The sequence below is a fragment of the Canis lupus genome, chromosome 1, assembly GCF_048164855.1.
Source record: "Canis lupus baileyi chromosome 1, mCanLup2.hap1, whole genome shotgun sequence".
NCBI lineage: Eukaryota > Metazoa > Chordata > Mammalia > Carnivora > Canidae > Canis > Canis lupus.
Window position 1 is genome coordinate 116,823,426 of NC_132838.1, and position 18,578 is coordinate 116,842,003.

The 18,578-nt window shown below is 40.0% G+C and overlaps 1 protein-coding gene across 17 annotated transcripts in view; it reads right to left on the reverse strand.

The window, feature by feature from the left end:
- Window positions 1-18,578, reverse strand: part of ZNF461 (zinc finger protein 461) — a 51,979-nt gene that overhangs the window by 24,626 nt on the left and 8,775 nt on the right. For 6 of the 17 annotated variants that reach the window (XM_072843663.1, XM_072843153.1, XM_072842808.1 and 3 more), the window contains one exon: window positions 9,930-10,446. The exons of 1 other annotated variant lie outside the window; for it this stretch is intronic. In XM_072843663.1, the coding sequence (XP_072699764.1) occupies window positions 9,930-9,974 (45 nt within the window). In that variant the 5' untranslated portion in view covers window positions 9,975-10,446. Of the gene's footprint in view, window positions 1-6,925; window positions 7,019-9,929; window positions 10,447-13,154; window positions 13,248-18,578 lie in introns of all 17 variants that reach the window. 10 more of the 17 variants (XM_072843286.1, XM_072843593.1, XM_072843447.1 and 7 more) reach the window with 3 other exon arrangements.

Genomic DNA, 18,578 nt, shown 5'->3' on the forward strand with positions numbered 1-18,578 from the left:
AGAAACACCAACAAATGATTCAGGTGTTGAAATTAGCAGGCAAAGATTTGAGAAATTTAGGTACTTTAAAAAATAATCAAAGGCAAATCATGAAATCAAGAAATAAAAAATTCACTAGAAGGATCTACAGCAGATTAACACAATAGAAGAAAAGATCAGTACAGGACAAGTCAACAGGAATCACCCACTGAGGGTCCAGAGAGAAAAAAGACTGGAGAAAAAAAAAGGTAAACAGAGCCATAATGATCTATGAGACATTATCAGTCCAACATACATGTAATTGGAGAGTCAGAAGAGAAAAACAAGGCAAAAAAATTACTTAGAGGGCAGCCCTGGTGGCGCAGCAGTTTAGCGCCACCTGCAGCCTGGGGTGTGATCCTGGAGACCCAGGATCAAGTCCCATGTCGGGCTCCCTGCATGGAGTCCGCTTCTCCCTCTGTCTGTGTCTCTGCCTCTCTCTCTGTGTGTGTCTCAATGAATAAATAAATAAAATCTTTTAAAAAAAAATTCTTAGAGTCATTGAGCAAAATATTTTCCAAATTTCATTAAAAAAAAAACAAACAAACAAACCCACAGATTCATGAAGTTCAATGAACTATGTTACCCAAGTAACATAAAAACAGAAGGCTAGGGGCACCTGGCTGGCTCACTTGGAAAAACGTGGGACTCTTAATCTCAAGAGTTATGAGTTCAAACCCCACACTGTGTGTAGAGATTACTTACATAAATAAAACGTTAAAAACAAAGAATACTATACTTATAATCATTATAACCAACCTGCTGAAGACCAACTATAAGGAAAAAAAAATCTTAAAAGCAACCAGATTCTCTTCCCCACAAAAGGCACATTATACAGAGGGAAACAACAATGAGAATCAGAGATTACTCCCCATTAATAACAATGGAGGCAGGACAACAAAACAGTTTCTTTAAAATCTGAAAGAAAGCTGTCAGTCTATAATTCTATACCCAACTAAAATCTTTCAGAATTATGGGGAAATAAAGCTTTGGGTCTGTTTTTTGTTTTGTTTTGTCTTTCAAGAGAAACAAAAGCTGTGAGGATTCTTCACCAAAAGACTTGGGCTACAAAAAAAGGTTAAAGCAAAAAAAAAGTTAAAGCAAGTTCTTTAGGGGGACAAAAAATTGATACTAGGCAAAAACTTCTAACCACAGAGGAATGAAGAGTACTATAAATAAATAAATTTGGAGGTAAATAAAGATATTTTCATTTAATAATTTCTTTAAAAGATAACTAATCATTTAAAGAAGAAAAAGCTTTGTGGTTTTAATGCATGTAGAAATAAAATATATGACAACAATAGAAAAAAGATGTAAAGGGAAAATGGAAGTATCTAGCTGTAAGATTTTAGCATTATTTGTGAAATTGCATAATTACTGGAAGACTGTAATAAACTCTTTTAAAAGCATATTGGAAATCTTAGAACAACCCCAAAAACAATAAAACAGTAAAAATAGTATAGCTAATAATCCTATAATGGAGATAAATGGAATTCTAAAAAGCAGTGAAGATACATGGAATACTAAAAAAATATAAAACTTGTCCAAGAGAAGGCAGGAAAATAGGGGGGAAAAGGAAGAATAGATGACAAGGTAATAGATTAAAATCTAATAATTACATTCAATATAAACAGTCCATGGAGAAGTCAGCAAACTTTCTGAAAAGATTCAGACAGTAAACATTTTAGGCTCTATGAATCATATACAGTCCCTATCACATATTATTCTTTATTTGTAACCTTTCAGCAATGCAAAATCATTCTTAGCTTGAGGCTGTGGGCTGGATTTGGCCAGCATGCCACAGATTGCTAACTCCTGATTTAGATACTCAAAGGCAGAGATTATCAGATTAGATAAAAAAATAGAACTGAGGGCAGCCGGTGGCTCAGAGGTCGAGCTTCTGCCTTTGGCCCAGGGCATGATCCTGGGGACTCGGGATCGAGTCCCACATTGGGCTCCCTGCATGGAGCCTGCTTCTCCTTCTGCCTGTGTCTCTGCCTCTCTCTCTGTGTCTCTCATGAATAAATAAAATCTTAAAAAAAAAAAAAAATAGGACTGAACTATATGCTGTTATATGAGATACACTTAAAATAAGTTAAAATAAAAGATGGAAAAAGATATGCCACAAAGTAACAATAAAAGAAAGCTGAAGCAGTTATATTAATAAATAGAATGCAAAGAAAAAAAAAAAGAATATTACCAAAAGGACATTTCATAATAAAGGAGTGTCAATTCAGCAAGAAGATATAGGAATCTTGGAGTACCTGGCTGGCTCAGTTGGAAAACCATTCAACTTTTTTTTTTTTTTTTTTTTTTTTAGCATGCAATTCTTGATTTCAGGTTGTGAGTTCAAGCCTCACACAGGGTGTAGAGATCATTAAAAATAAATAAATAACCAAACAAACTTAAGGAAAACAAGGACATAGTAATCCTAAATATACATGCATCTACTAACAGGATTTCAAGACACATAAAGCAAAACTGACAGAATTGTGTGGCGAACGTGATAACTGCTACACTATGGAAACAGCTATCAAAACTGACAGAACTGTAACAAATCGACAGCTGTATCTATAATCTTCAACAGTCCTCTCTCAGTAATTGATAGACTAAGTGACCAAAAAAAAAAAAGATACAGAAGAGTTGAGCACTCTTACGAAACACTTAACCTAACTGATAATCACTCTATCCAACAATAGTATAACACCCTTTTTCTTTCAACTTTTTTTTTTTTAATTTTTATTTATTTATGATAGTCACAGAGAGAGAGAGAGAGAGAGGCAGAGACACAGGCAGAGGGAGAAGCAGGCTCCATGCACCGGGAGCCCGACATGGGATTCGATCCCGGGTCTCCAGGATCACGCCCTGGGCCAAAGGCAGGCGCCAAAGCGCTGCGCCACCCAGGGATCCCCACCCTTTTTCTTTCAAATGCACATTGAGCAGTCACCAAGATAGTGCACATTTCAGGTCATAAGTTTCAATAAATTTAAAAGGACTGATATCACAGAGTATGTTCTCTGACCACAACAGAATTAAATTATGAATTAAGTTAAAAATGAATTCTCAGAAGGATCTGAAAAAGTCCCCCTAAATTTTTAAGTTAAAGAACACTCTTCAAAATAGCGCACGGGTAAAAGAAAAAAGGGAATTTGAACTCAAAAAAGAAGAGAAAATTAAACCCAAAATACACATTAAAAAGGAAAGAATCAGATCAGTAATTAATGAAATAACAATCAAGGCAAAGGCAAACTGTAGAGAAAAATTAATAAAACTAAAAGCTAGTCTTTGAAAACACCAATAAAATACTAATGTATTTTAGAATACATATACAATCAAGAAAAAAGACATAAATTATTGACATCAGGAATTAAGAAGAGGGCATTACTATAGATCTGACAGGCATTAAAAGGATAATAAGGGAATATTATAAACAACTTTATGCTAATAAATTTGACATCTAAATGGAAATAAATGAATTTCTTGAAAGACACAAATTACTAAACTGATTCAAAAAGAAATGAAACCCCCAAAAGCCCTAGATCAATTAAAGAAATTAAAGCCTCCCCATGAAGAAAACTCCAAATTCAGATGGTGCATTTACTTACTACTGCTGCTGTAACAAATATAGTAACTTAAAACAACAAATTTATTATCTGACAGATATATATGTTAGAAGTCCAACAAGGGTTTCACTAGACTAAATCAAGATGTCAGCAGGGCTGTGTACCTTTCTGGTGGCTTTAGGAAAGAGTCTATTTTCTTGCATTTTCTAGCTTCTAGAGGCCTCTTACATGGTTCATGGCCCCCTTCCTCCATTTTCCTTTTTTTTTTTTTTAAGATTTTATTTATTTATTCATGACAGAGAGAGAGAGAGAGAAAGGGCAGAGGGAGAAGCAAGCTCCATGCAGGGAGCCCAACGTGGGACTCGATTCTGGGTCTCCAGGATCATGCCCTAGGCTGAAGGCCGCGCTAAACTGCTGGGCCACCGGGGCTGCCCCCTTCCTCCATTTTCAAAGCCAGTAACATTTCATTTCACTAACAGGAGTATGCACATTCCATTCTCACATCTCCCTCTGATCCTGATTCTTCAGATAATCAAAAATAATCTCCCTACCTCAAAATCATTAACTTAATAACATCTGCAAATTCCCTTTTGCCACATAAGGCACCATATTCACAGGTTCCAGGATTAGCATGTAGACATCTCTGGGGGTCATTATTCTGCTTACTACAGATGCCTTTGTTGTTGAATTCTATCAGACAATAGAGGAAGAAATAATACAATTCAGTAAATTCTTCCAGAAAAGAGAAGAGGATGCATTTCCTGACTTATTTTATAAATTAAGGTGGAATAAAGACATTTTCAAATAAAGAAAGCTGAGAGTATTTATCATGAGAAGACGCAAACTGTAGATGCAGAAGGAAGATCTTCAAGTTAAAAAGAAATGACACCAAATAGAAATTCAGATCTCAAGAAGCAAGAGCAATTAAAAATGGTATATATGTGGATAAATAAAATGTATTTGCAAATAATCCAATAATGTACTTTTTCCAGATTCTTTTTAATTCCTTTGTTTCTGTGGATTTTCTGCTTTTTAAATTTTTATATTATGCTTTCTCTTTCTTTCCTAATTTAAGATTTGTATTATTATCTCATTGATTGTAAGTTTTTCCTGTTTTCTAACACATAAAATTTTTATCTTTATAAATTCCTTCCATAATTCCTTCTACTTCTTTTCAATTTATATATTTTCATTATTTTATTAGAAGCATTAAAACTGTAACTTTGCCCTTAAAGTCTTACTTTAACTAAATCCCATGGGTTCCAAAATGTAGTGTTATCACAGAGTACCAGAAATTCTTTACTTTTATTTTTTTATTTTTATTTTTTTTAAGATTTTATTTATTTATTCATGAGAGACACAGAGAAAGAGAGAAAGGCAGAGACACAAGCAGAGGGAGAAGCAGGCTCCATGCAGGGAGCTCGATATGGAACTCAATCCTGGGACCCCAGGATCATGCCCTGGGCCAAAGGCAGGCGCTAAACCCCTAAGCCACCCAGGGATCCCAAAATTCTTTACTTTTTTTTTTTTTTTAAGATTTATTTATTTATTCAGAGAGAGAGAGAGGCAGAAACACAGGCAGAGGGAGAAGCAGGCTCCACGCAGGAAGCCTGATGTGGGACTTGATCCCGGGTCTCCAAGATCACACCCCGGGCTGCAGGCGGCACTAAACCGCTGCGCCACCAGGGCTGCCCCCAAATTCTTTACTTTTGGATTGTATTTCATCTTTGATCCAGGAATTGAGACAGATTTTATAAATTGTTGGTAAGAGTAACTTTATTTTTCTGATTTTTTTAAAAGATTTTATTTATTTATTCATGAGAGACAGAGAGAGAGAGAGAGAGAGAGGCAAAGACACAGGCAGAGGGCTCCATGGAGGGAGCCCGATGTGGGACTTGATCCTGGGACTTCAGGATCACGCTCTGGGCCAAAGGCAAGCGCTAAACTGCTGAGCCACCCAGGGATCCTGATTTTGTTATTAAATCCTAGCTATATTTCATTGTGTTCAGAGAATATGGTATATCATTTCTTGTTACTTGGACCTTATTATAGCCTAATATTATGTCATTTTTCCTGATTGGTCTATGGACACTTGAAAAGTACATATATTTGTTATTACTAGGATACAGAATTGAATATATATCAATTAGGTAGATTTGATGGAGTGTTTCATCCTTACTAAATTTGTCTACTTGGCTTGACTTTGACTGAAAGGGTTAATTAGTGTCCTCTACTACTTCCTTCTTCTATCTGCTTTCCTATTTGCTCAAGGAAATTTGATGCTATAATATTTGATATATGTGTATTTACAACTATGTTATCTTCATTTTGAAATGTATGCCTTAGAATTACATACTACCCTTTGCCATGTTTAATGGTGTTATGTGGCCTGAATTTTTGTCTGTTTTTAGTTTCCATTTGTCTGGCATAATTTATCCATCCTTTCATTAAACTTTCTGAGTCACTTAAGTATCTCAGAGTCTCTGAGTGCAAAGAGTTGAGTTTTCCTTTGAGACTCAACCTAAAAGCCTTTTTCTTTTGTGAGTTAAAATTCATATACATTTATTGATAGGACATAGATTTGTTTTTTGGTCTTAGCTTTATCTTGTAATTGTTTTGTTCATTTGTTCATATATGTGTGTGTGTATGTATCTGTGTCTTAAATCTTAAGTCTTGGGGTGCCACGGTGGCTCACTCAGTTAAAGCGTCTGTCTTCAGCTCATGATCTCAGGGTCCTGAGGATCGAGCCCATGTCAGGCTCCCTGCTAGACAGGGAATCTGCTTCTTCCTCCCCCTCTCTCCCTCTAACCCCCACTTGTGTTCCCTCACTCTCTCAAATAAATAAATAGAATCTTTTAAAAAATTCTTAAGTCTGGTAGTACTTAAGTTATTTTTGTCTCTCTCACTACAAGTTAAGTTCTAAAAGGGATGATTTGTATGTGTCTGATTTTTTTCCCCCACCAATTTATTCATAGTTACCTAGAAGTATGCTTGTCACATAGTAGGTACTCAAAAATATTTGTTAAATCACCTCATCAAACCAAAGTTCTGACAAGAGAATCATCAATATTTCCCTCAAAAGAATACTATTTCTGTTCTCTTCCCCTGGCAAAAGTCTGAGCATATGGGAAATGAAAAATGATGTATTGAATAAGCATAAGAACACTGGTTAGAAAGGAGAGGAGCAAAAAAGGAAGACCTTGAAGTTTTGAAACCAACACTTACTCACTTGTAACTTATTGTAGGGTATTCACTTAGGCAACAATATCAGGATAAAGAATGCAAATATTCATATGACTATGGAAAAAAAGGACATCAATTAGGAACCAAAAAAATCAACTTACACTGGCCATGGCTTTTTAAGAATTCAATGTATTAGTCCTCTTCTTAGTTTCACTTTAGAAGAAATTCACAGTCCAAGTCCAAAGAAAATGTTGCTGGATGAGAGGGGTTTAAAAAAAAAGACATGAGATGATCTTGCTTCTTAGATCCTGAAGTGCTAATATAGAATGACATTTTTCTTCCCTCTTCATATCTCCTATGCCCAGTCCCCATACACATAAAAAGTAAGAGGGATATTGGACAAATCCCAACCTTACTCAAAACAGGAAGGAAGCCAGGGATAATGGGATGGATTCAAGAAAGACTGGGTCCAGGCTTTTCAGCAGGACAGATTTAGAGAGGCAGACCAGTGTCCCTATAACAAAAAGGTCCCAACCAACCTATTCAGACGTCTACTGACAAGATCCTCAATGAGTTTAAGAGGAAAAGGAAATGGTCATTACAAAAAGATTAAGGAAAAAGAAAACGATCTAAAAGACCTACTGAATAACTCATAGGAATTTCAAAAATAGAGACTGATGGAACACAGACAAAAAAGAAGAAATAAATAGAACAAAAATTTCCTGACCAGGGCGCCTGAGTGGCACAGTCAATTAAGCGATAGAGTCTTGATTTTGGCTGAGGTCACAAGCATCAGCCTACAGGGCAGCCTGAGTGGCTCAGCAGTTTAGCGCCGCCTGCAGCCCAGGTTGTGATCCTGGAGACCCGGAAACTAGTCCCACATCGGGCTCCCTGCATGGGGCCTGCTTCTCCCTCTGTCTGTGTCTCTGCCTCTCTCTCATATTCTGTGTCTCTCATGAATAAATAAATAAAATCTTAAAAAAAAAAAAAAAAAAGAATCAGCCTACATTGGGCTCTGGGCTGAGCCTAGAGCCTGCTTAAGATTCTCTCTCTCGGGCAGCCCCCGTGGCGCAGCGGTTTAGAGCCGCCTGCAGCCTGGGGTGTGATCCTGGGGACCCGGGATCGAGTCCCACGTCGGGCTCCCTGCATGGAGCCTGCTTCTCCCTCTGCTTGTGTCTCTGCCTCTCTCTCTCTCTCTCTCTCTCCATCTGTGTCTCTATGAATAAATAAAAAATCTTAAAAAAAAAAAAAAGATTCTCCCTCTCACCTCCCTCCCCACTCAGCTCCCCCACACATGTGCACATGTGATCTCTCTCTATATATATATAAATATATATATATAATTCCAGACCAAATGAATACTTGAGACTTTAGTTTGGAGTACTGGTGAGAATTTTAAAAAGTACACCTGGAAGCATCCTGGAAAATCTTCTGAAATTTATTCCTGAATACAGACAAAAGACCTAAAAATCCTGTAATAAAGAATTACAAAACCAATGTGTCTAATCTTTTTTTTTTTTAAGATTTACTTATTTATTTATGATAGACAGAGAGAGAGAGAGAGAGAGGCAGAGACACAGGAGGAGGGAGAAGCAGGCTCCATGCCAGGAGCCTGACGTGGGACTCGATCCCGGGACTCCGGGATCGCGCCCTGGGCCAAAGGCAGGCGCCAAACCGCTGAGCCACCCAGGGATCCCCGAATGTGTCTAATCTTTTAGGGAAAAATACATACATATGTAGGCATATATGTATGCATATAAAGAAGGTGAAAGTATTTGTAATAAGATATTCAAAGTGAGGGTGCCTGGGTGGCTCAGGTGGTTGTACGTCTCACTCTTGGTTTTAGCTCCTGCATGATCTCTGTAGGATCAAACCCCATGTGGGATGGCTTGGCCCTCTCCCTCTGCTCCTCCCCCTGCTCACTGTTCCCTTTTTCTCTCTCTCTGTCAAATAAATAAATAAATAAATAAATAAATAAATAAATAAATAATTTTTAAAAATGCTTTGAGTGGCTGAAGAATCATAGACAACTTTTACTTTAAATTAAGTAATATAACAAGGAATTATAAAAGTTTTTATGAACGTTTCAGGTAAGAAGCAGCTCCTAATCATTAGACTGATTTTGGATGAGCAAGAGTACCATTCTTTCCTCCTACTCTAAGGTGTTTCTAAGGAGAATGGCAGAAGTAGTGAGGTATAGAAGTATGAAGGACATCTGAGTGGCTCAGTGGTTGAGCATCTGCCTTCGGCTCAGGGCATGATCCCGGAGTCCTGGCATCAAGTCCCACATCGGGCTCCCCATAGGGAGCCTGATTCTCCCTCTGCCTGTCTCTGCCTCTCTCTGTGTCTCTCATGAATAAATAAATAAAATCTTAAAAAAAAAAAAAAAAAAAAAGAACTACGAGACACGAGGCCTTTCCTAAGTAATCTCCAAACCCAAAGTGGAGCTGAAGTCACCCCAAGATCAAGAATCCCAAGCTCTTAACTAAGTCAGCCAGGTGCCCCTAACCAAGACTTTCTTGAAGCTCAACATTGTGTGACCTTGTGGGTGATGTGGAGTGCGACAGTGTCTGTGACCATGGTAATTATGACTCTTTAACATTTGGTGATATGCTTGAGTTCTTCAGATAAGTGTTGGGGATGAGGGCTAAGTGGGCATAAAGTCAGTTTGTGGTTGGGGAGTGACTGTTCGGTTTGTTTTACTATATAATATATATGTGGCTGTGTCTGAGGTTGTGTGATGATGATTAACGTGGGTTGGATTGTCTTTTTGTCTTTGGTTGTGTGAATCTACAGGTGAATATTGGAAAGTCTCCCTTATTGCCTGACTCCGTGAGCCTGAGTGTAACGGCTTGTGTAATTGTGCTTTTTTCCTTTTATGCAAGTATATGAAGCTTACACAAATAGCCACCCGCAGTCATGGTCACCATCACATACAAACTCCATTCACACAAATGGTCACGCAGACAAACTGCCACAAAAGCACGATCCCGAACCCAGTCGCTATCACCAGAACCAAATACACTCAGTCCAGAGACAAACTCATAGTTTCCTTCACGCACTCAAAACAACCCAACCTATCCTCCCTAAGCAGCTCCCGCACTTTGGAGGCCTAACACTCCAGATACTCCTCTTACCCAGGCCTGGAGCTCCAGGATTCCTTACCTTAGCATCCTCAGGAAGGGCGCTGGTCCAAACTCGGATTCGCATTCCAGGCGAGGCCGCGCGCCTAGCCTTGCACGCTCTGCTGGTCGGGTAAAGTCCTCACCTGCCTCAGCCGCCGACCATTCCACAGACGTTCCTACCGGAAGTAGCTTTGCACCGCTGTGTCCTCTGGGAAACGTAGTCCGAAAGGAAAGAGCGCAGGCGCTGAAAGAGGTAAACCTTCCGCCAGGTTTCGGGATGCACCTGCTCAGTTTCACGCAGTCCTGGAGTGACGCTACAACCTCTTCGTTTCCAAGGCTCAGTGCCGAATTTTGGGTCTGAATTTGGGACCTTGGATTCCTCTGATGGAGGATTTCGAGCCTGGCACTGTGGCTGTCCCTACCCCCTTCAAGGTGGACGCGCACGTGCTGTAGTTTGAGAGAATTGTTGTCTGATGCGGAGGGATCCGGCCTTCGTCTGTAAGGTGGCGGTGCGAGATTTGTTTTGAGTCCGAAGAGGGTGAGGAGTCTCAGGGTGCCTGAGTGAGGATATTGGTTCGTGAAACGTTCTTGAGGCCGTTGGAAATAGTGGAGTGGTTGTGCTGTTTACCCGTGTGGGTTCACGCGGTGAACTCGGCCACGTGCAGGGATTGTGTAGTGCTGTGATCTAACGTGGTTTAGGAGTGAGGGGACTGTGTGATTGATTACACGTGCCTATGGGCGGCGCGACTCTGCGGGCAGTGAGCTTGTAACGTTCTGTGGGAGGCTGTGTTGGGTCCACCTATGACTAGGAGCGGTTGGCTGCGGTGGGTGTCTGTCGCGAGAAGGGAGGAGGTTGGTCTCCCTGAGACCGGGATGTGTGTGTGTTTGTCTGTGTGAACCCTGATGGATGAAACCGATCCCTGGGCCAGGCAGAGCTGACCCTGATCCTTACACTCATGCGTGGGAGAGGCATGAAGCGACACTGTGAGCTCTGTGTGTGTGTGAGAAACCAGAGTTGACTGAGAGGGTGGAAGCCAGTACAGATTATCTGCTAGAAGGGGCAAATCTAAAGATTTTTTTTAACCTTAAGTCCAGAAACCCTATCTCAAAGTGCCATGTGAAGAAATGTATCGGTGAGAACAAGTGGTTGTGTTCCTGGGTCTGATCCTTGGTCACATGTATGCGTTGGTTGCACTTGGTATTGTCAAAGGTGTTGAGTGAAATGTACAAGTATGGGAAAGTGGTTTGTGATTGTACTCATCTCTAAATGAATTGTATGATAGTGCAAGGGCAGGTGATTAAACATTGTGACTCTAAGGTTGATAACGTGTCGGTTTTAAGGAGTACGATTGGGAGATCACGTGAGATCTGGTAAATTTGTTTTTGTGTGTTTGAATGCAACTGAAAATCTGGATTTTGGAAGATAATGTATTTGGTTGAGATCTGAATATAGTAACTATATAAGAGACTGAAATATTATGTGTGAGATTGAGTATGAGGTGATACCTACTCTAACCTTCTTTACCTACCTCAACAAGATGATCGTTAAGCTTCCTGAAGCATAGATTTTACTTGAAAATTAAGTTTCCAATAGAAATTTTTAACAATCTAAGTAACTTGAAACATGGATTTTTAAAATATGAAATTATTATGAATGCAAAATGATCATGAAAGAATTTTTTAAATCTCTGTTATAGGGTAATTGGGAATATGGTTATTCTTTGGTGGAAGTGAAATAGATGGGAAGTCTTTTTTTTTTTTTTTTTTTTTATGATAGGCACGCAGTGAGAGAGAGAGAGAGAGGCAGAGACACAGGCAGAGGGAGAAGCAGGCTCCATGCACCGGGAGCCCGACGTGTGATTTGATCCCGGGTCTCCAGGATCGCGCCCTGGGCCAAAGGAAGGCACCAAACCGCTGCGCCACCCAGGGATCCCTAGATGGGAAGTCTTAATTCTTACTCTGTATAAGTGAAAGAGTTCCAGTCAAGTGAACAAAAGCCTAACTTGAATAATAAAAGGTCATGGACTGTCAATCAATTCTCAGACATGACCCAGTATGCAGACCCAGAACCTCTTGAGTGAAAAGGTTACACTGCCAAAAATTTATGCTGATAATTTTCCCGCATGCTTTCCCCAAAAACCCACAGCTTTTACCAGGGTGACCATACATTGAGGAAAAGGAAATAATTAGACCTTAGACACTGGCTTTGAGCTGACACTAATTCCAGGAGACCCAGAACCTTACTGGTCTACCAGTCAGGGTAGGGACTTAAGGAGGTCCGGTGATCAGTGTTGTTTTAGCTAAGGTCCATCTCACAGCAGATCCAATAGGTGCCTGAACCCATCCTGTGGTTTCTCCTCCAGTTCTAGAATGGATAATTGCAACAGACATACTCAGCAACTGTCTCTCTGGCCTGTTGAGTGAGGAAAGGACAACTGCAAACTACTAAAACTGCCTCTATCTAAAAAAAATAAAATAATAGACCGAAGAATACTGCATTCCTGGAGGGACTACAGAGATTAGTGCCACTATTAAGAATTTTGAAGAGGGGCTCTTAGGTGGCTCAGTGATTGAGCGTCTGCCTTTGGCTCAGGTTGTGATCCTGGGGTCCTGGGATCGAGTCCCACATCAGGCTTCCTGCAGGAAGTCTGCATCTCCCTCTGCCTCTGTCTCTGCCTCTTTCTGTGTCTCTCATGAATGAATAAATAAAATCTTTTAAAAAATTTAAAAGAACTTTAAAGATGCAGGGGTGGTGACTCCCACCATATCCCCATTCAACTTGCCTATTTGGCCTCTGCAGATAGAGAAATCTTGGTGAATGGCAATGGGTTATCATAAGCTGGTTGTTGACTCCAACTGCAGCTGTTTTACCAGATATGATTTCATCAGTTAAGCAAATTAACACATTCCCTGGTACCTCCTATATGATTACTGATCTGGCAATTTTCCCCCTCCATCCCTGTTAATAAAGACAACCAGAAACAACTGTTTTCACTTGGCAAGAACAATATACCTTCTGTGTTCTATCTCAGGGGTACATCAGCTCTTCAGCCCTATAATTTAGTTTGCAGTGATAATAATTTAGTTCACAGGGATCTTAATTGTCTTTCCCTTCCACAAGATGTCACATTGGTCAGATACATTGATGACACTATGCCATTGGGCCTAGTGAGCAAGAAATGGCAACCACTCTAGATTTGCTGATAAGACCTCTGTGTGTCAGGTTTGGAAAATAAATCCAACAAAAAGTTAGAGGCCTACCTACCTCAGTGAAATTTCTAGGAGTCCAGTGGTGTGTGGCATGTCATGATATCCCTTCTAAGGATGAAGGATAAGTCATTGCATCTGGCTCCCACAACTAAAAAAGAGGCACAAAGCCTAATGAACCTCTGGATTTTGGAGGCAATCTATTCTTCATTTGGGTGTGTTACTTCAGCCCATTTACCAAGTGATGTGAAAAGCTGCTAGTTTTGAGTAGGGCCCAGAACAAGAGAAGGCTCTGACTCTGCCGCAGATCCAAAAAATACAAGCACTTTGCCTCTTGGGCCATAAAGCCCTGTATCCAAGGTTGTTTGAAATATCAGAGGCAGGGGCACCTGGGTGGCTCAGTTGGTTAAACATCTGCCTTGGACTCAGGTCATGATGTGAGGGTCCTGGATTGAGCCCCTGCATTGGCATCCCTGCTCAGTAGGGAGCCTGCTTCTCCCTCTCTTCCCTGTGTGCTCTCTCTCCCTATCTCTTTCTCTCTTCCAAGTCTTAAAAATATCAGAGGCAGATAGTGATGCTGCCTGGAGCCTTTGACAGGACCCTATACATGGGTCACAGTTCAGGCCCTTAGGCTTTTGAAGCAGTCTTGCCATTCTCTGTAGTTCTCACTTTTTGAGAAACAGTTTTGGCCTGCTACTGGGTCTTAGAGACTAAACACTAAACCATGGGCCACCAAGTTACCATCATAAACTGGGTGTAATCTGACCCAACAAACCATTAATAGGGCCCAGAACAAGAGAAGGCTTTGGTGTGTGTAGGGTGTATAGAGCAGCACTCATAAAATCGAAGTGGTATATAAGTGATTGAGCCAAGTACGCCCTGAAGGCACAAGTAATCCTACTGGTCAGAGCTTTGAGCAGTGCACCTGGTTGTTGTTGTTGCTTGGAAGAAAAAATGATCAGATGTGCAATTACATACTGATCCACAGGCTGTGGCCAATGGCTTGGCTGGGTGGTCAGGAACTTGAACGTGATTGGCAAATTCATGTGAAGGAAATCTAGAAAAGAGGTACAGAGCTCTCTTAATGTGTAAAAGTGAAGCTATTTGTGTCCCATGTTAAATGCTCAGCAGAGGAGGATTTTAAGAAGGTGTATAGAATGATCCCGTCTGTGACACTACATGATTTCTTTCCTTAGCCACCCTTGTCATAACCCAATGGGTTCTTGAACAAAGTGGCCGTGGTGGCAGGGATAGCAGTTATCCATGGGTTCTGCAACATGAGTGTCCACTCATTAAGGCCAACCTAGTTACAGTCACTGCTGAATCCCCAATCTGTCAGCAGTAGAAACCAACACTGAGTCTCCGATATAGCACCATTCTTTGGTGGCAGGTTGATTACATTGGACTGCTTCCATTACGGAAGGAGCAATATTTTCTTTTCCTTATCAGAACAGACACTCTGGATACAGATTTGACTATACTGTACATAATGCATCTGCCAAAATTACCATCAGTGGATTTACAGAATGCCTTATCCACTATCATGGTATTCTAAACAGCATTACTTCTGATCAAGGAACTCCTATCACAGTAATTGAAGCACAGCGGTGGTTCAATCCTCATGGAATTCACTGGTCTTAACAAGTTCCCCACCATTTTGAAGCAGCAGGCTTGGCAGAATGGAATGATGTTTTGAAGACTCAGTCTCAATGCCATGTAGGTAGCAGTATCTTGCCGGGCTAGGGCATGGTTCTACAGAAGGCTGTGTATGCTCTGGTATCAGCATCCACTTTCTGGTGCTGTTTCTCCCAGTCAGGATTCATAAGGCTAGGAATCAAGAGGTAGAAATGGGAGTGACACCGCTCACTACTACCCCTGGTGACCTAATAGCAAAATACTTGCTTCCCCTCCCCACAGCCTGTGCTCTGCTGCACAGAGGTCTTAGTTCCAAAGGGAGGAATGCTTCCACCAAGAGATACAATGATTCCATTTAACCATAAATTAAGCCTGCTACCCAATTGCTTTGGGTTTCTCATCTCTCTGAATCAAAACGCAAAGAAGGGAGTAAGTATGCTGGCTGGGTTTATTGATTTTGACTATCAAGGAGAAGTTGGACTGCTACCCCAAAACAGAGATAAGGAAGAGTATATAGAGAGTATAGGAGATCCTTTAAAATGTCTCTTAATATTACCATACCCTATGATTAAAGAGAATGGCAAACTACAAACTATAAAGGTGGGATTATTCATGGGCCAGACACCCAAGAATGAATGTTTGGGTGACCCCACCAAATAACCATGACCAGTTAGGAGCTTGCCGAGGGCAAAGGAAATATGGAATGGGTGGTAGAAGAAGGTAGTTATAAATGCCCACAACAACCATGTGATCAGGTTCAGAAATTAGGACTATAATTGTCATGAATGTTTCTTTATTTTGTTGTGTTTGTTTTGCTTGTGTTTGTATGTATATAAATATCTTTGCTCCTTTTTTATACTGTTATGTAATATGATGTATTGAATTTACAGTATGTACTATTAACTTTACATCATAATATTTAATTTGTGGGATATAAGGGAGAAAAGTAAATATGCAAGACTTTGCATCCTCCTCTGGGGAAAGGATTCATGTATTTTTTTGTTTTATGCAGAATAGTTGTGTCATGTTAAGTGGAAATAGGACCTTGTTATTGTTTTTATTCAGATATTAAGTATGGTTTAGGGAGATGAATATAGGTGCCAAGGAGACAAGGGATGGACTTATAATGCCTAATTTTATGTAACTTGGCTGGGCCACTATGGTCAAATATTTAGCCAAATATCGTTCTGAATGTTTCTGTGAAGGTTTTTTGTTTTTTTTTTTAAGATTTTATTTATTTATTCATGAGAGACAGAGAGAGAGGCAAAGACACAGGCAGAGAGAGAAGCAGGCTCCCTGTGGCGAGCCTGATGTGGGACTCGATCCCTGGTTCCAGGATCATGCCCTGAGCTGAAGGCAGGCGCTCAACCCCTGAGCAACCCAGGTGTCCCCTGTGAAGGTGTTTATTAAATGAGATTAACATTTAATTTAAATTAGAGCAGATTACCCTCCAGAATGTGGGTAAACCTCATCCAGTCAGTTGAAGGCCTTGATAGACTAAAGGCCGCCTTCTCCTTCTCTTCAACTGAAATATCAGTTGAAGGCCTTGATAGACTAAAGGCCGCCTTCTCCTTCTTCTCCTAGGATAGAAAGGAACTCTGGCAGCAGAGCTTTTGGCTCAAACTGCAACTGTTCCCAGGGTGACATACTGACCTGACCTACAGATTTTAGATTTAACAGACTTGCACAATCTCATGAGCCAATTCCTTAAAATCTCTTTCTTAACCTCTCTTCTCTCTCTCTCTCTCTCTCTCAACACACACACACACACACACACACACACACACACACACATCCTGTTGTTTTTGTTTCTCTGGAGAACTCTAATACAATGTATGTACTAATTTAATCCTCAGGAGAACTGTGAGGAAGGTATTACCATTCCCAGTAAACTATGTAGGCAAGCGAGGTATCAAGGGCTGAAATAAGTTGTGAAATGTCACAGATTTCCTGAGAGATGGAACTAGAACTTGAATTCCAAAGCCCTTAATCTTTAACTAACTACCAGATTCTACTATTTTCTAACTCTATATCTTCTGGTGTATTTTACTAAGCCATTCCAGATGAGTATCTCTCTTTGACAATTAAATTGAGGCCCAAATCATAACGATAATAGTGTGGTCTGTCATATCTTATTTAACACATTGTCTATTCCAAAACATTTTTTTTACCCATTATTATCAGGAATTCTTTTTTTTAATTACTTATCTGACAGAGAGAGAGTATGTGAGCGCACACAGGAGCAGGGGGAGAGAGAGAGAAGCAGACTCCCTCCCTGCTGAGCAGGGAGTCAAATGCAGGGCTTAATCCCAGGACCCTGAATTCATGACCTGAACTGCAGGCAGATGCTTAACCAACTGAAGCCACCCAGGCGCCGTTATTATCAGGAACTGTTCAGTGAACATCCTTGTTTCCTAAGACAAAGTATCCTAGAAATGGGATTTCTGTATAAGACATTGCACATGCCTACAGTATGTAAGAAACTGTGCCTATGTACTTGGAAGAAACACAGATGAATTAAGATATAACTGCTACCTTTATGATGTTCATAATCCAACCGGGGAAATAAAAGTAGGTCAATGGCAGAGCATGACAAAAACCTCTGGAGAAGTACAGATGATAAACCATGGGAGTTGACAAGAAAGAATTCTAACTATAGCAATATGTCCAACTTTTATGAATTCACGGGAACTCTTTGAGTGTGAATTTTCCTTAGTCAAGTTTATGCCCTATAGTTTTGATTCTCTTGATGTTGGATCTAAAGGGAAACTATGAGCACAGTAATTCTCTCACTGATTACCACAGGGCATTATTGCTAAAGTTTCAGAAGTAAAATAAATTCTTCCAAACAAAGGGTTGCAGAAGGGGAGGTGAATGGGGGAATAGGGTAACTGGATGACAGGACATTAAGGAGGGCACATGATGAGATGAGCACTGGGTGTTATACTATATGCTGGCAAATTGAATTAAAAAAACAGTCTTCCATCAAAAGACATAAAAACAACTAGAACAGTGTTGGAGACTCTTAGCTCTTTTCTAGGCAGAACACCCATAGGTATGCTTGGAAACAAGTAGTTTGTTAGAAGGGAACATAAGAGAAATCATTCAAAGTCCACTATATTTAGAATATGCTGAACTATAAATCTAACATAAAGACCCACAACAGAGGGTTTTTTCAGCTATTTTTTTGAAGAACTTCCCTTTAATAAAATTTCTTAAAACATAATCTAAACTCAAGACATTCTTGGTTCTTATAAAGAATGGGAAGTGTAATTATTAAAATAAATTTATATAAATTATGGAAGTATACATAGGACAAAAAATCAGTATAACAGACTAGAATTCAACAATGTTAACATTTAGAGGTATAAACCCATATATTTTTCTTTCTATTGCTGATGTTTGGCATTTTATCCATAATGATATATATGTACCTTTCAGTAAATGGAATGGTTGTACATGTTGTATAGTAACCTGCTTTAGCTACTGTCAGTGTATTATGAATTTTTCTATATTTTTTGATTAGTCTACAATTTAATTTTTAGTGACCACTTAATACCTTATTGTGAGGGAGTTCTGATATCTATTGAATTTGTATATTCTTGCTGGACTCAGCAAGCTGATCCGTGCCAGAGAAATTCTTCTATGTTCTGCCTTGCTCCCACATCTGGCCCACCTTCCCCTTTCTTCCAGGGTCATATGGGGCTAGGGTTTGTGGAGTTGGAATGTTTTGTCATTTGCAGGACTGTCACTTCCAAAGATGTCCATCAGGTTCTCCCAGGTGAAGAGCGAGTGCCTGAACCCTCTTCAGAAGGATGTAACTACAAGGGTGAGATGTTGGAGCCTG